This window comes from Arctopsyche grandis, chromosome 9 (assembly GCF_051622035.1).
Source record: "Arctopsyche grandis isolate Sample6627 chromosome 9, ASM5162203v2, whole genome shotgun sequence".
Lineage (NCBI taxonomy): Eukaryota > Metazoa > Arthropoda > Insecta > Trichoptera > Hydropsychidae > Arctopsyche > Arctopsyche grandis.
The window spans coordinates 6,184,151-6,211,984 of record NC_135363.1 but is presented as its reverse complement, the minus strand read 5'-3'; the positions used below and the strand labels follow the sequence as shown (position 1 = coordinate 6,211,984).

The following is a 27,834-nucleotide window of genomic DNA, read 5'->3' as shown; positions in this document are numbered from 1 at the left end:
CCGAACCACAAATAAAAATGGGAAAACTCTTTTAAGTTACTCCCAACTCTCAAACCCAAAACTCTCCGTCACGGCCCCAGACGAACCCACAAGAATCCCTACTAACCTCAAGGGCAGACCCGATATTCTAGACATCGTTCTAACCCAAAATTTTCCAGGCGCGCAGTCCTTGACTGTAATAAACGATCTCTCTTCCGACCATCATCCGGTCATACTAGAACTCACCAACACCCCCGTCACTATAAATCCCACCCTCCGCAGCACCATATCTTGGGAAAAATTCTCAACTCTTCTTCATCAAACCGTATCTTACCCCCACTCGATTCACACCACCCAAGACATAGACTCCGCCATTAATACCATCACCGATGAAATACAATCAGCCTTGGACGCCAGCACCACTACCACTCCTCACTCCCCTCTGCACCCGCAAGCTTTACCCCCAGATATTCGCGATCTCATTCGCCTCAAGAACAGAGCCAGGAAGGCATTCCAAAGGAACAAAGACCCTATCCTTAAACAGCGAATGAATAGACTTCAGCAAGACGTTAAAAACGCCCTGTGGCAACTACGTAACGACAACTGGGATACTAAACTCAGAGCGCTAGAAGACGGACATAACGGTTTCTGGAAACTGTCTAAAATATTCAGAAGCAACGGCAATAGAATCGATAGGATCAAAGTTGGTGACAACTTCGTCTACTCCACCACCGAAAAAGCAGAAGCCCTAGCAGACAGTCTCCGGGAACAGTTTTCTCTCTCAAACTCCAACCTACATAGCGACTTTTGCCAAAAGGTGGAAAGCTCCGTCAATAGCTACCTTGAAAATCCAGCCCCCGTACCCATTGTCGCCACTTCGCCGCTTGAAGTCCTAAAAATCATTAAAACTATCTCTGCTAAAAAGGCCCCTGGCCCGGATGGAATCTCCAACAAAGCTCTAAAAGAACTCCCTCAAAAAGCCATCGCTGCACTCACAGCAATACTAAACGCCACCAACAGAATCTGCTATTTTCCAAGTCAATGGAAACTTGCCAACATCATCCTAATCAGAAAACCCTTTTCGAACCCCTCCCTCGCAACAAGCTACAGACCCATCAGCTTGCTCTCCTCACTGAGTAAAATCCTGGAACGGATTTTAATCTCAAACCTCAACAACGAGATCGCTAAAATTGACCTCCTTCCCAAAACACAATTTGGCTTTAGACCTCAACACTCTGCAGTTCACCAGATACACAGAGTCGTTGAAACCGTAATAGACGGCTTCGACCGAAACATGTCCACTGGAGCAATCTTCCTAGATATTTCCAAAGCCTTCGATAAAGTTTGGCACGCAGGCCTCCTTTATAAAATGATTGCCGCTAACATCACCCCCCACTCAATTCGATCCATTGCATCCTTCCTAAGAGAACGGAAATTTCAGGTCAAATTGAAAGACCAAATGTCAACCCAGCGGGACATCTCCGCCGGAGTTCCCCAAGGCTCTATCCTCGGCCCCACACTATTCAACCTATACACACACGACATACCCACTCCCACCCATAGATACACAAACATCGCGCAATACGCCGACGACACTGCCATCTTAGCAAGCTCCATTAGCCCCAAGGGAGTCTCGCTTGCCCTCCAGAAGTACTCGGACCAACTTGTAGCGTGGTACGATAAATGGCTGATGAAAATCAACCCGGATAAAAGTCAGGCAATATTCTTCTCCAGACGTAAAAAACGGCGTAAACCAGGTAAGCCAGTAATCATAAATGACAAACCAGTCAACTGGACCAAGTCTACCCGCTACCTGGGGGTAATAATCGACCAGAAACTAACCTGGAAACCTCACATCACCAATGCGGTGCGTAGAGCTAGGGCAGTTACGTCAAAGCTTTACCCACTATGTAAACACAACAGCAAACTCTCGCTTAAAAACAAGTGTTTGCTGTACAAATCCATCATCCGCCCACAAATCACATATGCGAGCCCCGTCTGGGCTCACACAGCCATCTCCAACAAATCAATACTCAAATTACAGACTGTCCAAAACAAATTCTTGCGTGCCGCGGGAAACTATGACTGGTACACAAGAAACACTATTATTCACAGCGACCTAAACACTGACTACCTTGACAAACACGTACACAAACTTGCCGTGAACTACTTCAAGTCTCTCGGCAAGATAGACAACCCCCTGATCAACTCCCTCAGTGAGACCAAACTCACGTTTAATCAAAGGCCCATCGACATTTTGAAGACGGGCATAGGCTAAAACTAGCATTCAGTTAAATTAAACAAATCACCACCGAACGGTCCCAAACCAGCTAACCACCCACTAACACACTAACCCCGACAATATCCCACAGATGATGCACTAATTTTGCTTAGTGTTCTAGCCTGACAAACGATCAACAAGCGTGCAGCCGCCAGCCCGCACTACAATATCAACGAGAGATCGATCTTATATAAAACGTTCGATAGATAGGTCAAGGGAGTGTCACTACCCGAGAAAACTATCGTTAAAATGTAGCCACAAAGACAATGTTATCGCTTCTCGGCCTGTTGGCTAAGATCAAAGTGTAGTATCTGTTCTTATCAGCTTAATATCTGATAGTTCCCGCATCGCGGGACCAGTATATTAAATTGATTTTTGGAAAGTGACGGGATGATCGGGGCTTGCTCCACTCCTGTCGCGGGTTGGCCCGGCATTGCAGTGCCGCCGGGATCGGCCCACATTCACTATTCATATGCCCTCGGAGGTCGGTCTATTTCTCTAATCCTCGGGATCCTTCCCAAGCTGCGCCGTAAATATGCCTGCTAAAACTGGTGTTATTTTATTTCTATTGGTCCGTACGCACCAAACCAACGACGATTTTGGGCCAACTTTTAAAACCAGTATCGTACAAAATATTGAAATAAAAATTAAATAAAAAAAATTGAAATTAAATATCAAAATTAAGCTAACGAGCGAGATTGAGCTAAAATTAGATCATCGTTGATGTTTTGAATTACAACGATGTTTTGAATTACGACGACACGCATTACAACCAGAGAAATATTATAATTACGAGCGAAAAAAGCCTTGTTATTGTTTCTTATAAGTCGTCACGATTCACTACTGTGTTTCGCCGTCGAATAAAATATTTAACAAAAAAAATGTCGGTGATTTGTCAAAGGGTTTTTTTTTCTTTCGTCGAAATAAAATTAATAATCACAAATTATCCGATAAATTTTACCTCTGAGATGGATTTAATTATTCGATTTATTTCGATGAGAGAAACAATTGAAGACATTGTCCGATAAATTGAAGACTAAAAAAATTTCGTTTGATAAACCGACAACCGGTCGGGTTGGGACCATCACTCGGTCACCCATACTAACACATGATATATTCTCAGTAACTGCGCATTACGGGGAAGTAAAAATAATAATTCTTTTATTTTTTTTTCGATCTTAGTGCGTATCTACGTAAGTCAAAACATCTTCGATAAACAAAAGTCGAGGATTACCTGTATGTGATTGTTGATGATCTAATTTTAGGTCAATCTCGAAAATTTATACAAATTGGGCATGTTCTGTTTTAACTTTCAATATTTTATTTTAAATTTAATATATTGATTATAATTTTATTTTGATATCTGAATTTAATTTTAATATAATAATAATATTTTTAATTTTGATATTTGATTTCAATTTTTAAATATAATTTTTATTTCGGTATTTTGTACGCTACTGGTTTAATCCTGCTGGTTAAAACGTTGGACCAAAATCGTCGTTGGTTTGGTCCGTACGCAGCATACGAGGCATTTTTAGGACGCAGCTTTGGCAGGATGCCGAGAATTAGAGAAATGGATTGACCTCGGAGGTTAAACTATTTCTCAAAGGGCCGGGCCGCACCACTCAACTCGCGAACAACTTTGTTGACGAGTTTTGTTGCTGGAAAGTCTGCGAGTGCGGCCTTCCTTTCAACTCGGGGACGACCTGAGACGGCCGCACGTGCTACTAGAATCCTAATAAATTACAATTTATTTGCATTCTCAACATCTCTATTATTTCAATTGTTAATTTTACACGACACAGCCACACCTTGTCCATTTAAAATAATATACATATACATATGTATTAGAGCTATTGTCTATTGTTAAATACACAAGGATACTATTATTTATATTATACACATAATTTGTAGACTCACTATAGAGAGCAAAAGCGACCAAGATTCCGCTCATTTTCAAGATGGACGTAGAAGAAGTTGGACTCATGCTTAATTGTCGTCGTAAGCAAGTCGAAAAAGTCTTACTTATTAGGGTTTTCAACATCTTTATTATTTCAAATGTTAATTTTACACGACACGGGCAAATCCTGTCCATTTAAAATAATATATATTAGGGATATCAATATGATACATTGGCAGCGTTAACACTAGCGGTATCTACCGCGGTATTTGATAGATCTATCAAATACCGCGTGTTCGAACGCTATTACTCATACGTACGATCTGCGGTATTTGAAAGATCTCTCAAATACCGCGGTAGATACCGCTAGTGTTAACGCTGCCAATGAGTAAAGGCGATACAGTACATAACCTGTTTATAAATCATTGTTCAGAAGATTTATTTCAGCAGCTCTATGCAAGTGTTGCACGTGTCGAAAGTCCTCAAAAAAAACTATTGTTAAATACACAAGGACACTGTTACGTATTTACATTATCCACATAATTTGAAGACCACATTTTTTTTAAATTCTCTCTAACTAATTGTATTTCGTCTCTTCTTCCTCGATCTCCGGCAAATTCCATTGTTATGTTGTTTTTATTTAAAATTAATGTTTATTGTACTCGATAGATTAAACAAACTTATTACGTGCAATAAATGATATATGAATCAAATTATAGTTCAATTACCTCATATATTGAGCAATTAATTGAGAAATTATCTCATAGATTGATCGAATTATACAATAGAGGCATGTCGTAGATTGCTCGTGCGGTCGTTGACGTGTTTTTTTGTATGGAGTTTTGTTGATGGGTCCGGCATGTCGGTCGTTCAGGTCATAAAATCCATGCGACCAGAACCAACGGCTTCACCTGGTATCAACCGTCGTTGGGCTTTATTACCCGAGAGACCGACATGTTGCAGGGTGCGGCCCGATGAAATGTGACCCCATACAATGTGTATGGGATCGGTCATTTTGCAACTTCAGAACGACACGTCGCGTCAACCAAGTTGTTCGCGAGTTGAGCGTGCTTATCAACCACCCGTGTCGCCACAATCGCTACCCGCGCCAGTGGCGTAGCCAGTATTTTGTCAAGGGGTGGGTTTTGACAGGAAAAAAGGCAAGATAATTTATATAATTTATATTTAATTAATATAAAATCACAACATATAAACATAAAGTAAAGCGAACTGCTAACTGAATGACGCAATCAACCGATCAATTTCAACAGGAGTGGGATATTTTGCCGCCGACTGCGCTCCGCCAAGTGGGGGGGTCCAGACCCCCCGGACCCCTCCCTTCGCTACGCCACTGACCCGCGCTACCCGCGCTACCTGCGCTATCAAACCCCAAACGCCAACCCCATGTAACTAAGGTTCGGCTCTCACGGACGCGCCCTCTCTGGGAACGTGATACTGACCCTAGCTACAAACAAACCCTAAGTGACAGTGACAGTGACACAAAAATCCAGTGATAACGGCGCTATAACCGCCAACACGCACAGTGACATTGTCCTTGATAGTAAGTATGCAAACTTTATGGAAGAACTTCTGGCTCTAAGAGAACAAAACGAATCCCTTAGAGATCTCCTTAAGCTACAAATAGCGAATCACGAAGCCGAGCAAGCAGCTGTCCAAGAAGCCTTCGCCATCAATCTGATGAAATTGACAAAGTCGACCACATCCTCTCAGCAAACCACTCGCAAAACAATTAAACGAAAAAAGGTAAGTCTACCAAATTCAACTAAATCACAGACGCCCAATGCCAACAGATTCGTGCCACTCTTGAACCCAAACCTCTCCGAAACTTCCGATTCCGACTCAAATGACACCGATCCAATGGAGGTCACTGTCAAGTCCCCACCTGGAACCGCACCATAAATACACTCAAGTCAACCACAACCGAAAGATTATCCCCGCCCCGTTGGCATCCGTAACTGGAAAAATTTCCGACAACCTCCACTTCATAACTCCCCCACAAGCACACACACGAGACAACCGACCTAAAAAACGGCCTCCAGCGCCGCGTCGGCTAACAAGCCCCATCAAACCCTTCACACATCTCAACCCCTCACCCCATTGGCAACTCGTGCCACTGCCTCAGCAACACAAAACACACGCCCAGCTCACCTGTCCACGAACTCGGGCTCAAATGCTCCCCCAACAGCTGCTCCTAAACCAAAAGTGGCCTCAATTTTCCTCAAGAACCCATCGGACTACAATGTAGTATACAGACAATTTAATCAACAAAGTTTCAAGTTTACATCCGTATATTCCAAGAATAAGGTAATATCACCGAACTGCTCGTAACTCGAATTCTACCCTCATCCCCTAACGGAGGATAAGCCATTAAAAATTGTCATAAGGGGCATTAACCCAAACTTCTCCGAGGATGGCTCCTACAACTGCCATGTCGCCCTCATGTGCATCAAATGCACAGGTCCACACCTGACCACCCAGTGTGAGGTAAAAAACCCCACTCAAACTTGTACCAGCTGTAGAGGCCCTCACATCTCCAGCTACAGAGGCTGCCTCGCAAACCCCAACAACAAAACCAAGAAAAACGCCCGTCAACCCCGAAACCCCACGCTCCTCCTACCTCCAAAACCACAGCAACCACACTATTCATACACCAAATCTAACTTCCCGCCTCTAACTTCCACCACCCTAGACACCCCGCCTAAAATATTCGAACCAGTCTAACCAAAACTCAACCCCCTGGACGACTGAAAGCTTCAATCAAATGCAGTTGATGATGTCGTCAATCCTAGCCCTACTTACACAACAACACAAATGACTCGATACCTCAAGATCGTCTACTGGAACGCTTGCAGCATACTCTGCAAGCGTGTCGAATTCGAGCAATTTTTGCTCCAACACTCCATTGATATCGCGCTAGTAAACGTTACTTGGCTCAAACCTGGTAATCGACTACACTTCTCAAACTACACTACATACGTACAGTAACGACAGAATAGGCAAAGCCACCGGCGGCACAGCCATATTCATCAAACACACAATCCAACACAACTTGGCCCCGCGGCCGATCACCACAGGGATAGAACTGACGTCGATAGAAGTTTGGACTAAAACAGGCACCCCACTCATCCTCCACGCAGTCTACAACCCACCAAAACAAAACTTACTCACCGCAGACTTGGACAACATTTTTAACACCAAAAAATCCACCATTGCCGCAGGTAACCTTAACGCCAAACACTCCAGATGGAACAGCCGAACCACTAATAAAAATGCGAAAACTCTTCTAAGTTATTCCCAACTCTCAAACCCAAAACTCTCCGTCACGGCCCCAGACGAACCCACAAGAATCCCCACTAACCTCAAAGGCAGACCCGATATTCTAGAAATCGTTCTAACCCAAAATTTTCCAGGCGCGCAATCCTTGACTGTAATAAATGATCTCTCTTCCGACCATCACCCGGTCACACTAGAACTCACCAACTCGCCCGTCACTATAAATCCCACCCTTCGTAGCACCATATCTTGGGAAAAATTCTCAACTCTTCTTCATCAAACCGTCTCTTACCCCCACTCGATTCACACCACCCAAGACATAGACTCCGCCATTAATATCTTCACTGATGAAATACAGTCAGCCTTGGACGCCAGCACCACTACAACACCTCACTCCCCTCTGTACCCGCAAGCTTTACCCCCCCGATATTCGTGATCTTATTCGCCTCAAGAATAGAGCTAGGAAGGCATTCCAAAGGAACAAGGACCCTATCCTTAAACAGCGAATGAATAGACTTCAGCAAGACGCTAAAAACGCCCTGTGGTAACTACGTAACGACAACTGGGATACTAAACTCAGAGCGCTAGAAGACGGACATAACGGTTTCTGAAAACTGTCAAAAATATTCAGAAGCAACGGCAATAGAATCGATAGGATCAAAGTTGGAGACAATTTCGTCTATTCCACCACCGATAAAGCAGAAGCTCTAGCCGACAGTCTCCGGGAACAGTTTTCTCTATCAAACTCCAACCTACAAAGCGACTTTTGCCAAATAGTTGAAAACTCCGTCAAAAGCTACCTCGAAAACCCAGCCCCCGTACCCATTGTCGCCACTTCGCCGCTTGATGTCCTAAAAATCATTAAAACTATCTCTGCTAAAAAGGCCTCTGGCCCGGACGGAATCTCCAACAAAGCACTAAAAGAACTCCCTCAAAAAGCTATCGCTGCACTCACAGCAATACTAAACGCCACCAACAGAATCTGCTGTTTTCCGAGTCAATGGAAACTTGCCAACATCATCCTAATCAGAAAACCCTTTTCGAACCTCTCTCGCAACAAGCTACAGACCCATCAGCTTGCCCTCCTCACTGAGTAAAATCCTGGAACGGATTTTAATCTCAAACCTCAACAACGAGATCGCTAAAATTGACCTCCTTCCCAAAACACAATTTGGCTTTAGACCTCAACACTCTGCAGTTCACCAGATACACAGAGTCGTTGAAACCGTAATAGACGGCTTCGACCGAAACATGTCCACTGAAGCAATCTTCACAGATATTTCCAAAGCCTTCGATAAAGTTTGGCACGCAGGCCTCCTTTATAAAATGATTGCCGCTAACGTCACCCCCCACTCAATTCGATCCATTGCATCCTTCCTAAGAGAACGAAAATTTCAGGTCAAATTGAAAGACCAAATGTCAACTCAGCGGGACATCTCCGCCGGAGTTCCCCAAGTCTCTATCCTCGGCCCCACACTATTCAACCTTTACACACACGACATACCCACTCCCACCCATAGATACACAAACATCGCGCAATACGCCGACGACACTGACATCTTAGCAAACTCCATTAGCCCCAAGGGAGTCTCGCTTGCCCTCCAGTAGTACTCGGACTAACTAGTAGCGTGGTACGATAAATGGCTGATGAAAATCAACCCGGATAAAAGTCAGGCAATATTCTTCTCCAGATGTAAAAAACGGCGTAAACCAGCCAAGCTAGTAATCATAAATGACAAACCAGTCAACTGGACCACGTCTACCCGCTACCTGGGGGTAATAATCGACGAGAAACTAACCTGGAAACCCCACATCACCAATGCGTTGCGTAGAGCTAGGGCAGTTACGTCAAAGCTTTACCCACTATGTAAACACAACAGCAAACTCTCGCTTAAAAACAAGTGTTTGCTGTATAAATCCATCATCCGCCCACAAATCACATATGCGAGCCCCGTCTGGGCTCATACAGCCATCTCCAACAGATCCATACTCAAATTACAGACTGTTCAAAACAAATTCTTGCGTGCCGCGGGAAACTATGACTGGTACACAAGAAACACTATTATTCACAATGACCTAAACACTGACTACCTTGACAAACACGTACACAAACTTACCGTGAACTACTTAAAGTCTCTCGGCAAGATAGACAACCCCCTAATCAACTCCCTCAGTGAGACCAAACTCACGTTTAATCAAAGGCCCATCGACATTTTGAAGACGGGTATAGGCTAAAATTAGCATTCAGTCAAATTAATCAGAACAAATCACCACCAAACGGTCCCAAACCTGCTAACCACACTAACCCCGACAGTATCCCACAGATGATGCACTAATTTTGCTTAATGTTCTAACCTGACAAACGTTCAACAAGCGGGCAGCCGCCAGCCCGCACTACAATATCAACGAGAGATCGATCTTATATAAAACGTTCGATAGATAGGTCAAGGAAGTGTCACTACCCGAGAAAACTATCGATAAAATGTGGCCACAAAGAAAAAGAAAAAAACAACGTTATCGCTTCTCGGCCTTTTGGCTAAGTGTAGTATCTGTTCTTATCAGCTTAATATCTGATAGTTCCCGCAACGCGGGACCAGTATATTAAGCTGATTTTTGGAAAGTGACGGGATGAATGGGGGTTGCTCCACTCCTGTCGCGGGTTGGTCCGGCATTGCAGTGCCTCCGGGATCGGCCCACTTTCACTATTCATATGCCCTCAGAGGTCAGTATATTTCTCTAATTCTCGGGATCCTTCCAAGACTGCGTTTCGAAAATGCCTCCTAGAACTGGTGTTATTTTATTTATTTAAAATAACACCAGTTCTAGGAGGCATTTTCGGAACGCAGTATGTAAGGATCCCGAGAATTAGAGAAATAGATTGACCTCTAAGGTTAAACTATTTCTCTAATTTCCCGCTTGATGGACGATACCGAAAGTGTGTTGTTGAAGTCTGTGTTGAAAGGCGATGCGATTCTGCTTGGTTGCTACGTTGGAATGCGTAGATCAGTGTTCGCCACGCGGGCTATATGGCATCTAATTCATTTTTTCTAGTCTGGTGACCAGACTAGAAAAAATGGTTCAACCAGACTCTGGTCTAATTGGAATTGTATGACATTCTAGATAAAGATATATCTTGATAAACTGTCGAATAACATATCATCAAATCGTACCTAACTCGTAGAAAGCTAGTGGTTAGCGCAAATAATGAATTATCGTCTCCAAAAATAATCGCAGCTGGCGTTCCGCAGGGGAGCTTGCTTGGCCCACTCTTGTTCTCCATATATATAAATGACATATGTACATATTCAAAAAAAACTGTCACATAGCCCTATATGCAGATGATACCGCTTGCTTCACAAGTAGCAAAAAACCAGACACTATTCTTAAAAATCTTGAATTTGCAATTAAAATAATGACTGAACACTTCAATAAGTGGAAAATTCAAATTAATCAAACCAAAACAGACGCCATATTTTTTAGTGTTAGAAAGCATAAGCCAAGTTCAGATCTGAAAATCCCCTCTGGAGAAAGTCTGAAATGGCAGTCAGTAATAAAATATTTAGTAGTAACGTTCGATAAAAGTATGAGATGGGCACCTCACATTGAGGCAGCGAAATGCAAGGTGATGCGGGGTATATCATCAATATATCCAATATTTAATCGCCATAGTTCTTTATCAACTCAAAATAAAATAAAATTATATCGCGCGCTCATATTACCATAATTAACCTATGCTTCACCTGTATGGAATTTCGCCTGGAATATTAATCTTTACAAGCTCCAAGTAATACAAAATAAATCCCTAAAAATAATTTATAATACACCCATATATACTAACTTGAAAAAACTGCATGCCATATATAATATTCCGTTTGTTACAGACATTACTAACAAACTAACCAGTAGATTCTATGACAGAATCACTAATAACCATACTAACACACTTGTGAAGAGTCTCGGTTATTACAACAAAATGTCTATACCCTTCAGGTATAACACACAGATTACCTAAACACAATCTGCTTTAAGTCATCGACTTTAGAAAGTCTTTAATTAATATTATGTATTAGATGTATTATGAACATTTATAAGGATTGTAAATAGGTGTTTGAGCTCTTTTTCCTATTATGCTGTAGATTAACATTAGAATAATATAATACTATGATTACTAACCAAATTAAATTAAATTGTAAAATAGAAAATGATCAGTAGATCAGTAGCTATTAAAATAGATATAAGATGTATTGTGAACATAATTTCGTAATAATAAAAAGCATTTAAAAATCAACAAAAAAAGAATAACATATCTATCTTCTTTTTCTTCTATATACATACATTTCAGGTATTATTTCCTGATGCATGCGCGCTTTATGTGTTTATGCGTTGTTGTTTATTTTGTACTTGGTTATGTACAGTGTGGTTTTTTTTTATTAAAACAGTGCTGTGCGGTTGTTCTTATGCGATATTCATGAACAACCGTCTCGTTCTCCGACGAAAGGTTCACTTAGACTGTATTCGTTGGGGGGGTGGTGGCCTCATGTTGAGGGCTTTAAGGGTCAAATTCCTTGACCTTTAAAGCGGGCTTAGATCTATATACATATATACATAATTAATGTGAAACGTAAAGGAGGTTTGTAATGAATGTCTGCACGTGTGTCTCGAATAGGCTCTTAAACCACTGAACCGATTACGATGGAACTTTCAGGATTTGTTGTATGCATGTCCGGGAATATTACTGTGAAAAAACGGGGATGAGTGTCATTGCAACGCTATAATTTCAAATGTTTTCGCATCGGGACCAACGTATTCGCTGCCTGTGTTTTTCCGACAAATGGGAACGGGAACGGGAATTGCATGCGTTAATGTAGCATTGCAACGCATGCCGCATATTATATAACAATAAATATATTTTGAATTTCTTCTCTTATTCTTTCTATTTTATTTTACCACCTTGTTTTAAGCGTTGTCGTTGTGTTTGGTTGCGGTGAGAGTTTTAGCTACAAGTTGGTAGCATCGTGCACCGGAAATACTTCTTCCGTTGCTTTGTTTGCGCGGGAATTATTCATGGCGCTTTTCAAATCTGTAATGGCCGCGGTTCGGCAGCTCTTTTTATTTTATTTTTTTAATGTACCGCCCACGAAATCCGTTTTCATTTTGACTGCGACGAGGTGGTACCCGTCATTGTACATTTTCCCACGCAAAATGTTCGATATTTTTACAAGTTTATTATTAGTTTCACTTGACTTAGGCTAGGGATCGGTGCAATTGCAAATAGCAATGGACCGTTTAATGTTCAAAGCAAGAGAGCAAAGAAGCATGGTTTATCTAAGAAATTAAGAATAGTGCATCGATTCCTAGTTGTTACTATGATACATTTGTATATGTAAGTAAAACATGGTTTATCTAAGAAATTAACAATAGTGGATCGATTCCTAGTTACATATTACTATAATACATATATCTACATACATATGTATGTATTGAAAATTTTCTAAAAAAAAAATGTTTTCTTTTATTTGTTACACATTTCATTATTGATTTATTCTTTAAGATGGAAAATCTCAAATGTCATAGTCTTTTAGAGTTCTGGACAACATCCATACTCCTTTGAAGTTCTGGATATAAAGGTAACAAAAATTGCCTACTTTCTTTAATTATCCCTTCGAGTGCTGACGTCATTTCTGTTGAAAGCCCGCCACGCTGAAAATTTCGCCAACATTTCCAACTAGAATTATTTAGAAATCCAATAAAAAGCAGACAAAAAAAAATAGTAGTTAACTAGATAACTATCGCCGAGGTTTTCGAGTTTTGTAAAGGTGTGTTAAGACTAGAGAAATGTTATATAAATAGAAGTGGCTTTAGGCGTCATATTGTTGTCAAGTGACGATTGTCCACAGATAATCCTAAATTATTTTAGCATCAGTCGTATGCTTGGTGCTCGATGTATGTCCGATAAAAACTTCTCTGTTTCTTTATATTACTCGCAAGATGGGCAAGCATCGGTAAATATTGCAAAATGCATTCAAAAACACACAATAAACAACATGGGATACATTATTATAAGTAAATTGATCCGATTTTATCCGTGGGTTGTAGCGTATTTATAAAGACGTACCGCGTAATATTGACAAAAGTTATTTATTCGTTAGGGCCCTTCTATTATTATTACATTTCTCTGGTTAAGACTCTCTAATATATCTTACAACAATATAAAATAAACAAAAGAAGTCTATTAAGAGGGCTGTACACCCGAAACCTTAATTTTGTTGCCGTTCCTTTCTTCGCTATATATATATATTGAGTGAATGCGACAGTTTCGCTGCGAACAGATAATACGTATTTTAAATCGACAAAATCGAGGTTTCGTATTCTCCTATTTTCTCCTCCAAAACTGGACCAATTTTAAAAAAATTTCATCATCGGTATTTTCTGTGCGCGTATTTTTTTTTAAATCGACCGTTAAATAAGCACGCTGGACTCTTTTCGTGGGTGTAAAAAACAGGCGATTTTATAGATGTTTGGCGGCTTCTAGCTCCTATAAAAAATAACTAATCAAAAAAATAAAACGATAGATGCATCCCAATGGTGGATATCCATAGCATATTAAAAAAAATTCTCTAGTGCCATAATTGAGGAAGGGAGAAGTCTAATACGTTTGTATGGACAAGGCGCTGGTGTTCAGCCCTCTTAATGAATGTATTTTTCCAAAGCTAGTTCCATCTTCTTCATTGTTGTTAAAATGTAATGCTCACAATCTAAATGCCAAGCCACAATCTAAAATACTCGGCAGTTAGGGATTTCCATTGGGAAATTCTGCTATGGTTAAAAATTCAGAAATTCCAGTGTAAACCAGTCTTATAAACGTTGACGAATAAATGAAACGGATTACACGATTAATGCCTTTTTTTTCAATGCTACCTAGAAAGGCTTAGCATGTAGTATTATTGTTTACTTTGTAAATGCCTATCAGCGTTTTTCAGCCCCATGGACTTGTTGGAAAAACGCTGATTGACGTTGCTTAGCATTCAAAGGTTATGAAATGTAGTTTTGTTGTTAAGATTGATTCACATTTACATCTCCACCCTCAACTTTACTAATAACAATCTCACACTTTCAAGAAAGTCTTTCCTGCACCACTTTGTAATGTTAGTTCATATTATATTAAGCCTCTCATTAGATTATGTTTGTTTTAGTCCACATAGACTGATCATTTACATTTTTGCATACAGCAGTTCAACCAGAACGGAGGGGGAGTTGAGGAAATGTGTATCTGTACTACCTTTATCTGAGCAAAATATCAATTTCTGATAAGAATGAAATTATTAAAAAAAGTAGAAACATAATAACTAATTAATTTACAGATTGTAAAATAAATATTTTAATAGCTGAATACTGTATATTTCGATAAAAATCAACCGAAACTGTATTATTATACAAAAATTTGATAAAAAATAAACAAATTAATAGTCTTTGATACTATTACAAAAGCGCAACAGCCGTTACACTACCATAATGTATGTAGATATGTAAAACTGTTGATTGCGTGCAATGGTTAACCATAAGGGTTCAACGGTACAAACGTGAACCCGTCGCAAATACATATGTATACATATATATAATCCATATATGTAAATACTATACACACATACCCATTATGAATCAGTGTCCATGGTTTAATCGATAGTTATTTTTTGCACGACAAAAAAGACCGCATATTGTACTGTTATTAAAATTTGATTGTCGCACTAGATGCGAGCATTTTTTCCACGTAACTATCAATTATATGACAGTTAACCCAAAAATGGTTCTTTTTGATTTCATACAATCGGGTGGGCGGGGACATTGGTGATGAATATCGTGTGTATGTACATACGTATGTATGGATATATTTTTTTTGCATTTTCGTCAAATCGAAAAGCGAACGACATCGGTTCAACAACATTTAAATTAGAATGTAACGGTACCGACACATTTTCATTATTACATGTCAGTGACCACTGTATGGTTTTGCGTGTAATCAGTAATCAATGAAATGGAACGCGTATTTTTATAATTGTAATTTTAAATATAATATTTTGGTTAGTAAAAAGTGCTGGATAAAAGAAACTTAGACGTTGAAAGTAAGATTGCTATGTAAAATAATGTGGAGAAACACGTGTTTAGAATAACAAGAAAAAAACATCTGGATGAGAACTGAGAAGCACGAAAGATGTGCTCGAAATGTTTGCATATATTTATGTACGTACATATGTTACATATGTAGATAAATATATGCGAACATCTGACTGCTTGTAAATGCTTTGTTAAAGGTTTGCCGAACCTTTTTATTTTTGCACTTTAGCTTTGAAAAAGCACGCTCTCTATCCGCAGTCTGATACGTATATACGTAGCGAAGTGAATAAAAATACTAAAACGGTAATGAATAGGTGGGATTAAAACTTTATTTCTAAATAACAGATAGACATACATACATACATATATCCTGAGATATTCTAGTGATATAGTTTTGGAGAATTTGAAAAAAAAAGATGTTGGGGGATGAGATATGGAAGCTTTAGATTACGAAGGTCGGTAACGTTGGGTAGCATATTATGTAAATACATGAAACTGATATACTTTATGCACATCTGTGTTAAAGTATGACGATGATGGAATATTAACTTTTGACATTCTTAGTAAGCAAAAAATATTGTTGTGCTTTTCCCATTACCACTGACCAACGCCAATTGGCGTTTTGCCAATAATTCCATAGACCTGAAAAACGCTGATAGGCGTTGTATTTTGAGTATGTATGTACGAAGTAAACAATAATACTACCCGCGAAGCCTTTACAGGTAGCATTGAAAAAAAAATGAATTGATCATTTGTCGTGTAATGGTGCCTACGGACCAAACCAAGTTGATGATGTAATTTTAGGTCAATCTCGAAAATTTATTTAAATTGTGCATGTTCTGTTTTAACTTTCAATATTTAATTTTAATTTTAATATAATGATTATAATTTTATTTTGATATTTGAATTTAATTTTAATATAATAATAATAGTTTTAATTTTGATATTTAATTTCAATTTTTAAATTTAATTTTTATTTCGATATTTTGTACGCTACTGGTTCAAAAAGTTGGCACAGAGACCGTTCGTTCGTTTGGTTCGTACGCACTATAACTCGTGTCATTCAGAATTTCTGAATTTCGAATTTCTGAATTTCAACCATAGCAGTTTACACCAGAATTTCTGAATTTCGAACCATAGTAGAATTTCCCGATGGAAATCCGTAGCTGCTAAGTATTTTATATTGTGGTTTGGCATTCGGATTGTGAGAATTACATTTCAACAACAATGAAGAAGATGGAACTAGTTTTGGAAAAATATATTCGTTAATAGACTTCTTTTGTTTATTTTATATTAACTACAATTTTTTTTATGCCTGCTTTCTATTAGATTTCTAAATAATCCTAGTTGGAAATTTTGGCAAAATTTTCAGCGTGGTGGGCTTTCAACAGAAAAGAGATCGGCACTCAAAGGATTAATTAAAGAAAGTAGGCAATGTTTATAATCTTTATATCCAGAACTTCAAAGGAGCATGGATGTTTTCCAAAATTCTAAAAGACTATGACATTTGAGATTTTCCATCTCTAAGAATAAATCAATAATAAAAAGTTGTAACGAAACATTTTTTTTTAGAAAATTTTCAATACATATGTATGTATGTACATACATATATGTATTATAGTAATATGTAACTAGGAATCGATGCACTAATACATATGATGAAAAATACATTCGTTAAGAGGGCTGTACACCCGAAATCTTAATTTTGTTGCCGTTCCTTTCTTCGATATATATATTGAGTGAATGTATATATTGAGTGAATGCGACAATATATATCAATATATATATTGAGTGAATTCGACAGTTTATCGGACAATATATATTATCGGACATACATCGAGCACCAAGCATACGACTGATGCTAAAATAATTTAGGATTATCTGTGGACAATCGTCACTTGACAACAATATGACGCCTAAAGCCACTTCTATTAATATAACATTTCTCTAGTCTTAACACACCTTTACAAAACTCGAAATCCTCAGCGGTAGTTATCTAGGATTTGTGTGGATCCTAGATAACTACAATTTTTATACCTGCTTTCTATTGGATTTCAAAATAATTCTAGTTGGAAATGCTAGCGAAATTTTCAGCGTGGCGGACTTTCAACAGAAAATACGTCAGCACTCAAAGGGTTAATTAACCCTTTGAGTGCTATCATAAACATGAAACAATATTTTACGCCCATTTAAAATATTCGAAAAACGAATACTTAAAATGGGCGAATGTATTTGGTATTCGAATATTCAAATATTGGAATTGGAGGCTCTAATACAGACCACCCCCAGATTTTGAAAAACAAATTTAAAAATAGGACACGCCTATTCTGCGTGTCTGTGTTAAAAGTACGTCACAGATAAAACAGTGCCAACAAAACGTACGAATATAATACGAAAATAATAACAGATCAACAAAAAACTTCTATATATACTGTTTGTTATCAATGCTTCCTCTAGGGAAATAAGTCTCCGAGCATTTAGCGCCATCTATTGGAAAGTTATTTAATTAATTATTTAAATTACATATAGTATATGTATAATATATACTAGATAGGTATTTTTACCATTTTTAATACGACTGCGTGCGGATCGAACAAAGGATCGACACATTTCTTTTAATTTTTTTTAAATTTAATAACTTGATATGTCATAACCCATGCGATGATATTTCATCGGGCAACATACAAACACTATTGTATATGTATGTATGTTGAGAGCCTGAAAAATAAATTAACTCACGAGGTTTTTATACAAATGTAGTATCGTTCATGCCAATTTGTTGGGTCGTTGTTGTACTCTGCCCTCAAACTGCATTCGCTGAAACAAGAGCCGCTAACCCCGCTCTTTTTGTTCTAAATGGTTCAGGGTCACTTCTGATGATGATGATGATGATGATGACGGTGTCTAGCTCCTAGCAGCGCAGCCACAATAGACCGGATGGAGGCTTGCTCGTCACCAACGCGAGAGGAACGAACATTTATTGTATAAATCATTTATGCGGTGGTCGTTGACGGCTGTACGCTATTGTTTAGATTTCGTGTGTGCATCCGAAGCGAATTTCTGGATATGTCGCTAAAAAAACGGGTTGCAAAAAATGTCAAATGACGATAACCTTCGGGAAGTTGAGATAAGTATGCAAATGTGCGTGGGCGCCTGTGAACCACGTCTAATTGGATCTTTCCGATAGTTTTGTACACTGGTAATTAGATACATTTGGACAAATTTGATTTACATTCTAGTAATTAGATATGACCTTATGTGTATGGCTTTCATGAATGTTGATTCTATAATTAATTAATTACTTTTACCTTTTACCACTCGAGTTGTGGATAAGTGCTGGATTTTATTTCAGTGGAGTGTTTTATCGTTTGAATCATTAATATGATCAATTTTTCTTTACTTTATTGTACATAAGTAGATGAACACTATATATTTTATTTCTCCATATTGGTAATAGGGAGAAAAATACGTGATTATTATCGGTTAGTTAGGATGTTGTAGCCTAGGGTTCGGCAAACAGCGGCTCTTTGGCCCCTTGAGTACGATTCAAGGGCCAAAGTGCTCTAAAATTGTCAGGAAAAATTGGTGCATAACAAGTAGTCAAATTTGGAGAGACACTTTTCAACTAAACACGCGTCATTTAGCACTAAATACCCTGTCGGTGATGTCAGGAAGAAAGTAGTAAGGAGTTCTGTAATTAATTACTGGATGCAATCTTCTATGTAATATGTAAATATTGCAAGTTTTGTGATTAGTCAAGAGATTGCTAAGAGAGGAAAGCTATATATAGACGGAGAAATTTGCAAAGTTATGGAATTGGTGATAAGACTTTGGCCACTTTGAAATTCAATTGGTGGATATAAAAAACAAAGAATTATTGCGCTCTAAATTTGAACGTCTTAGTGCTGATAGGGAAATATTGGAGAAAAAAATCTGAACTTAGTTCACACCACAATTGGTCTGCTTTGAAAGACCTGGAGAAGGAAGACATGCTGATTTTTAATACCTGGAATAGTATTCCTGACTCATATGATAAGTTGAAAAAACTAGCGTTTTCTATTCTTTCCCTTTTCAGTTCTACATATACATATATTCATGAGAACAATATTTTTCAAGAATGAACCTTATCAAAAGTAAACTGAGAAGTCGTCTTATAGATGAGAACCTGGAATCGTACCTAAAATTAAAAACGACAACATATAAACCTGACTTACTACAAATTTTAAAGGATTTGTATTTGTTCACATTAAGTGTTTGTCAATCATTGTCATGATCTAATTTTATGGATACCTTACTTACAATTTTTATTTGTATTAATAAGTAAGATTATTATTAAGTATGATATCGAGTTGTATTCAGTGTTCCTATAGTTTAATTTTAATAATCAGTGTACCTACCTATGTATATAGTTTAAGTTAAAGAAATTTGGCTATCAAAAGAAATCTCAATCGTTGTACTGTTGAAATTTGGCTTTGTTGACTAATAAGTTTGCCAACCCCTATTCTAACCAATTAGAATTGCATATTTTGAGGCTCGCGTAGGTTAGAGGTGCCTAAAATGAAATAATGTTGATTTTGACACTATGTATGTATGTACATATATCTATAATTTTGAAAGATTTCTATTTTTGAGCTTCCAAAAATATTCATTTATATTATATGGTTTAATTAATTACAGTTTATGTACTTGTTTCAGGTTTCGAGACATGCGTCTAGTCGCTGCTTTATAATAAGCAGGTGACTTCAGTGATAAGCAAGCAATCAAAATTAGTTGACAAAAATGAGAAGAAAACACCAGGTCTCTGGTGTCATGCAGGCCTTCACCGTCCTGACACTTCTCAAAATGATGGCCAATGGTAATTTTCGAATAAGCAACCATTTAAAATTATCATTTTGACAACATCTATTAGATACTCATTATTCTGGTTGTTACAGGTCAGACTACGTGCAATCAAGGTGCAGGAAGGGTAATGTATGAAAGGTTACCCAATCAACAATTGCAAGGATTTGATGATGATGTTGTGAGTATAAATTAAATGTAACCACTATTGAAGTGAAAAATAAAGAATTTTTTTGGAACTCATTTTGTTTTTAGGTGAGAGATACAGCACCGCCTTTTAGAGTGCTCGAAAAGTGTCAAGATTTGTGCTTGAGAGATAGGACAGCTGCTAATAATTTGGTTAGGGCATGCAGTTCATTTGACTTTCAACCTGGTAGCAGAATAGCTTCTTTTAGCGGCGCTCCAGAATATGAGGAATCGACTTGCTATTTGACCCGAGAACAAGCAGCCCCTGAAGGCATCGGAAGTTTGATGCTGGTTCCTAATAGTGTACACTTTTCAGAAGTTTGCTTGAGATGTTAGTATTCTTATATTTTATTTACTATTATCTTCTTGAAATTTTTCTGAATTGGTATATATTTTTTAGCCGATCGTCCAGAGCGCCAATGTCCTAGTCGACGATATGTCTTCGAAAGGCATCCTCGCAAGAAGTTGAAACTTCCTTCTGCCGATCTGAAGGAAGTCATAGCTTCGAATAGGACCGAATGTGAAGATAAGTGCTTAGATGAGTTCAGCTTTGTTTGTCGCTCAGCTTCTTTCGACGCGTCTTTGCGAAGTTGTTCTCTCAGCAGATTCACGAGGCGTACTCATCCTGAGCTTTTAGAAGACGATCCAAACGCTGATTATTTAGAAAACACGTGTTTGACAGGTATTATATAAAAATAAATATGTGATAGAATAAAATATTCAAAAATTTGATTAATTTAATTGTTTCATTGAAGCTGAAAGACGATGTGATGGCTTGGCGGTATTCGTGAAGGAAGAAAACAAAAGACTTGGAGGACCATTTGAGGTGGACATTTTCTCTAATATGACGTTAGAGGAGTGTCAAGATATGTGTCTTCGAGCTGAAAAGTTTGCATACTTTAATAATTAGATCAATTCGATTTTAACTTTAACCCAGCATACTAATGAGTTCGTTGAATTGAAATAGGTACTTCTGTCGATCTGTCGAATTTGATGAAGCTACTAGAATGTGTGTGCTTTCTGAAGAAGATTCCGTTTCTCAAAAAGATGATATCACAATCAGCAGTAGTCCAACCCATCATTTCTACGATTTAGTATGCTTGGATAACCGTAAGTCTCAAACAAAACAAAGTTTTGATATGCTATCAAGAATCCTGGTTTAATGTTGAATATTTTCCAGCGAGGGGATCGGAGTATCCAGATAATTCTGTGACTTCTCATCTATTCTCTAACGGCAGAAGACCTGATACGGCTTTCCAAAGATACAGAAATAGCAGACTTGGAGGAGAGTTTCACTCAGAAATCACGGGTCGGTCATTGAGTGAATGTTTGGATGAGTGCCTTCGCCAGACAAGTTTTCAGTGTCGTTCAGCTGTGTACAGCGATCGTTTTAGAACTTGCAGACTCAGCAGATTTAACCAACGCGACGGAATGAGGATAATATACGATGCCGACTACGATTATTATGAAAACCTGATGCGTAAGATTTGAAAACACAAAATAAACTAAATTTTCATTTAAAATAATTTAATTGTTCATTGCATTCATCACATTTGCTTTTAATTCACAAAAAGAATATTTACTTAATATAAAACTTTGATTAACTGCTCAAAAATAATACATTGACTAAACATGAGCATTTATCATGAATCACAATCATAAATTAAAAATCGTTAACAAACCACAAAGGACGATTGGTGCTAATTGTTACTAATAAAACAATGGCATATTCATTTTTAACATTATATCATAGTGGCACATCACAGATCATCTAACAATTTTAGATCACATGTTGATGGGAACGGACGGAGATCAACCGGGATCTCCTGGAGCGCGTCCTGATATGGGTCAAGGAAACGATTGGGGAAGACCAGGTTTGATCATTCGCATTTTATCACCAAACATTTTAACTGTAGATAATTATTTCATTCGAATTCACCGACTAATACATATATGTATGTCCACACTAATTTTTCAAAACTCAAATTCACTAAGACGATTATATACGACAAATAAATGGACAATAGACTATCCATTATAATAAAGGCACTTTTTTCCTGCATAAACAAGGTGGCGGCAGTGGATGGGGTGATAGATATCCGGGTGGAGATAGAGATAGATATCCCGGAGGAGACGACGATAGATATCCAGGAGGTGATAGATATCCAGAAGACGATAGATATCCAGGCGATAGGGATAGGGACAGATATCCATCCGACAGAGACAGAGACAGAGACAGATTACCAGGTGGTAATGACAGATATCCAGATGATGATAAATACCGACCAGGTGGGGATAGATATCCTCCTGGTGGTGACAGATATCCTCCTGGTGGTGACAGATACCCTCCCGGTGGTGAGAGATACCCCCCCGGTGGTGACAGATACCCCCCCGGTGGTGACAGATACCCCCCCGGTGGTGACAGAAACCCCCCCGGTGGTGACAGATATCCCCCCGGTGGTGACAGATACCCTCCTGGTGGTGACAGATATCCGCCTGGTGGTGACAGATATCCTCCAGGTGATGATAATTATCTTACGGGTGGGGACAGATATCCGCCAGGAGGAGACAGATATCCCCCAGGAGGAGACAGATATCCCCCAGGAGGAGAAAGATATCCCCCAGGAGGAGAAAGATATCCTCCAGGTAGTGACAGATTTCCTCCGGGTGGTGATAGATATCCACCGGGTGGCGACAGATATCCCCCAGGCGGTGATAGATATCCTCCGGGTGGCGACAGATATCCTCCAGGCGGCAGCAGATTCCCTCCGGGTGGTGAAAGATACCCTCCTGGTGGCGATAGGTACCCTCCGGGTGGCGATAGATATCCACCAAGTGATAGGTATCCACCAGGTGGAGGCAGATTTCCCATAGGTGGTGATAGATATCCACCTGGAGGTGGGAGATTACCTGATGATAGATTTCCTCCTGGGGGAGATAGGTACCCACCAATTGGTGGCAGATATCCTCCTGGCGGTTTTCCCATTGGAGATAGATATCCAATATCAGGAAGTAGATACCCAATAGGCCCACCATCAAGACCAACTGATCGATATCCAATACGAGGAGATCGATTACCAGGACGACCTGATGACTATCCATCGTACAACGAAATCGACAGAATCCCATTAGGGCCAGACAGAGGTATCTACCCATTCAGCAGGCGCCCCTCGGGGATTGACAGAGAAAGATATCCCGCAGATCGCGAAAGATATCCAATCGACAGAGACAGATTCCCAATTGATAGATTTCCACCAATGGACAGAGAAAGATATCCAGTAGACAGAGATAGATACCCGATTGACAGAGACAGGTATCCAGCCGATAGAGATAGGTATCCAAATGATAGATATCCACCAGCATCGGACAGGGAAAGATACCCGAATGACAGGTACCCTGTTCGAGGAGATAGGTATCCGGGACCTTGGGACAGATACCCCAATGGTGATAGAAACCAAGTCGGAATTGGAGGCATTGGACGCTATCCGTATGATAGATTACCAGGTGATTTGAATTACATACTTTATTGTCATATTATTTTATATATTAACAACAACATATCTTGGATTTGTAAACTGGTTTCGTATGTACATTGTATTATATATTAATTTTAATGCAATTATGATTATATTTGTAGGATATTCTGGAGGAAGTTCCTGGGGAACAGATCGTTACGGAGGAGATCGTTACGGCGGGGGAAGTGTCCACGATAGAGATCGTTTTGGAGATGGATATACAGGAGGAAGGTAAATCAAGTTTTATACAGTAAATGGATTATATGTTATCAAAAGTCAATTTGATTTTTAAATGTTAAATTATTATAGTTATGGAGGAGGTGATCGATATGGAGGAGGTGATCGATTCGGAGGAGACAGATTTGGAGGTAGACCAAGCTATGGAGGTTCCCGCAGACCGATTGGAGGACCACCAGTGGGTGGTGGAGTAGGAGTAGGAGGAGGAGGAGGAGGAGGGGGTGGAGGTGGAAGTGGAGGAGGAAGTGGAGGTTACAGAGGCAGCTATGCAGGAGGAGAACCTGGATATAGACCACCACCAAGTTTCAGTAATATCTAAAATGAGCATAATTTAATGACAAAATTAAACGATGACATTTATAAAAACATTTTTTTTTGTTTAGGCATCCCACCAAGTGGTTACGACAACAACGGCGGTGGATATGGTGCTCCAGAAGGTTCTCTAGGAATAGGTCCAACGGGTGGAAGACCAACAGCTCTAAGATGTGACGATGCTGATACGTACAAACAAATGGGTGCCAGACAACGTATGAGACGCCAGTATATTAGAAGATTCACAACGGCACAATCTTTGATACACTGCCAACGAGAATGCGCCGAAGCAAGAGATTTCATATGCAGATCATTCAACTACAGGTATACAGATTGAAATAAGCAAGATACTACATTTGGTGGTTCTAAATCATAAACTATAGATTTACAAATAGTAAAAACAAACAAAAATTCATCTTTATATATGTAGTGGTAAATTTGAAATAATTTTTTAGAGATAATGCAGTACCTTATGGAGATACTGACCGGGATAATTGCGAATTGAGCGACAGAGATTCCAGAGAAATGGATATAAGCAATCCTGCTTACTTTGATAGCACAGGAAATTATGATTTCTATGAAAGATCCATTTCTAGAAATGGAGAGGAATGTCTTGATGGTAAATATATATGTATTTTTAAGAATATATCTAAGTTATTGATGGTACAATATTAAAACAAATTCTATTATAGTGAGTCAAGTATGTAATGAAGACGGTATGGAATTCACACTGCGAACACCGGAAGGTTTCTATGGAAGGATTTACACTTATGGTTTCTACGATAGGTGTTTCTTCAGAGGTAACGGAGGTACGGCAAACGTTTTAAGAATCAGCGGAGCTCAAGGATATCCAGAATGTGGCACGCAGAGGGTACGTTTTATATAAATTCTGATTAAAATAAAAATGGTTGGGCTATTTTTGATTGATTGTTCATTTTCAGTACTCCGACACAATGACCAATATTGTGGTAGTCCAGTTTAGTGACAATGTGCAGACTGGTAGAGATAAACGGTTCAATTTGACATGCCTCTTCAGAGGACCCGGAGAAGCTGTTGTAACGTCTAACTACATCGGAGCAGGGTATGCTAGTTGTATTTGAATTTCAAGTAGAATGATAGTCGGCTAGATTTTCAGCCGACTCATAACTCATTAACAGCATGTGTAGTAGAATCCAAATCATCATTTTTTCTTGTAACTGTCAAATACAGTAGATTTGGTTTACGAGCATGCGAATGCAATAATTGTTGCGAAGCATGGTATTGAATACTGTGTATGTAGATTTGAAATATTTTGAAGCATGAGTATCAAAACTAATAAGATACTAACGGTGAACTTCAAATACTGCTTCGAGCATTGTTTGAAGTTCACACATGCAAGTGTGCAAAAGTGACAAAAGTAAGCCTGAGTCCAGTGTGGGGTGGGACATTGTTGACAGGTCCGGCAGTCCAATACCGATCGAATATCTCCCGGCCGAGAACTCCCTCAGCTCCAAAGTGAGACTAATGATCCTATACCAAGGCAGACCGACGACAACCATAGCTGTTGGAGATCCACTAACCTTCAGGCTCGAATCTCAAGACGGATACAATTATGTGACTGATATCTTTGCTACTAATGTCATTGCTAGGGATCCATACTCCGGAAGATCCGTTCAATTGATTGATAGATACGGGTATGTCTTTGATCATGCACACAAATGGAATTGATTTTATATTGAAAAATATGTACTGATGTAAATTTTCGAATGCAGATGTCCAGTCGACAGTTATGTCTTCCCGGAATTGGACCGTGGACGAAGTGGTGATAGCTTGGAAGCAAGATTCAATGCCTTCAAAATACCCGAGTCTAATTTCCTTGTATTTGAAGCTACTGTTAGGACTTGTAGAGATGGTTGTCAGCCTGTTAGTACTTTAATGATTAATATGTGTATTATTTATGAATAGATATATTTAGCCGAGCTATTTTTAGGCATATTGTTCGAGCGGTACTGGTAGATCGGAGCCATCGTTCGGAAAAAGAAGACGTAGGGATGTAAATGGAACTATTATTGAAAGCGAATTGAAGAATGGTACAGAAACTAGTATAATAAATGGAACTACTGGTGCTATTGATCCGTATGAGGATGATGAAAATGATGGTGGATCTGATGATCCGCCAGAATATCCAGAACATGTTAGAGAAATGATAGAGGTATGTGAAAAAGAAATGCTTTATTTGTGTGATATGTGCTTTGAATATATTCTATCATATTTTTGTAGGTGTACGAGTCAAGAGATGAGCTGATGATGGGAGCGAGAAGAGTAGCTCCGGCTCCGGCTACAGTCTGTTTGTCGGCTGGGGAGTATCATGGATTGTTGACAGCAGTTGTACTTCTTATTTGTTTATTATTTACAGTGGTTCTCATTTTCATGTTTGCATACAGGTTAGGTTAATTGTTTTAAAAAGTATAGCTTATGTTTGTACTGGAAACAATTGTTTATAAATTTTTCTATACAATTTCAGACGTTATTGGGGAGTGATGAAAAAGAATGTTTCAGTAGATAGACAATCACCAGTTTCCAACGGATATCCAGCATCCCGACAGCCGACCAGTAGGATGTCTATTTTTGGTGCAGGACTTCATAAGCCATTTGCTACAGGGTAAGTAATCTTGTAATTCAGTTTTTGATTCAACTTTTCAAACTGATTTCAAATGTATGATTTGTTTCAGGAATTTGAGTCGAGTTTGCGATTTTGGACGCGGTGCACAAGATCCCGGATCACGGCCAATCAACGGTCCATTCGACGATCCCAGCGAGCCGATTTACACCGATCCGTCCCTATTTGAGAGATCACGCTCTTTGAGGAGTCTGGACGTGAAGCAGACGGGAGGACGAGGTCACAGACGACACGAGGGACCGTAAACTCTTCAGATGCGCTTGTATACGATTTGGGACGGAAGCAAAACGTGTCACGGCAAAATACACCTCTCCAAATATCGATTGATCAACTTAGAAATATTTCACTAGAATATAAGTACTATTTTAAATATGTACGTAAAGAAAATTGCAGTTAATATGTGATAGCAAATATTTTAATAAAAGTGGCACAGGATTTGTTCGGAATGGCACGTTGTTATTGGAAAGCGTGAGGATTCACATAAGCGAGTGCTTTCAATGAGCTCTCTATTATGCTTAAA

General features: G+C 39.0%; 1 protein-coding gene and 2 non-coding genes across 3 annotated transcripts; all 3 read left to right on the top strand.

Moving 5' to 3' along the window:
- The first annotated feature begins 2,531 nt into the window (after window positions 1–2,531).
- Window positions 2,532–2,724, top strand: LOC143917505 (U2 spliceosomal RNA). The gene has a single exon (XR_013261067.1). It is a non-coding gene; the product is annotated as a U2 spliceosomal RNA (small nuclear RNA).
- A 7,246-nt stretch (window positions 2,725–9,970) lies between these two features.
- Window positions 9,971–10,156, top strand: LOC143917509 (U2 spliceosomal RNA). Its single transcript, XR_013261071.1, has one exon. It is a non-coding gene; the product is annotated as a U2 spliceosomal RNA (small nuclear RNA).
- Window positions 10,157–20,345: 10,189 nt separating this feature from the next.
- Window positions 20,346–27,559, top strand: nompA (no mechanoreceptor potential A). Its single transcript, XM_077438729.1, has 23 exons — window positions 20,346–20,421; window positions 20,501–20,586; window positions 20,661–20,922; window positions 20,992–21,273; window positions 21,347–21,479; window positions 21,559–21,701; window positions 21,754–22,071; window positions 22,376–22,503; window positions 22,619–23,090; window positions 23,154–23,567; window positions 23,793–24,095; window positions 24,229–24,337; window positions 24,416–24,651; window positions 24,727–24,979; window positions 25,111–25,274; window positions 25,348–25,526; window positions 25,597–25,736; window positions 26,092–26,328; window positions 26,407–26,557; window positions 26,625–26,846; window positions 26,915–27,078; window positions 27,159–27,296; window positions 27,367–27,559. The coding sequence occupies exons 1-23, from the start codon at window positions 20,346–20,348 to the stop codon at window positions 27,557–27,559; spliced, it is 4,803 nt and encodes a 1,600-aa protein (XP_077294855.1).
- Window positions 27,560–27,834: the final 275 nt, after the last annotated feature.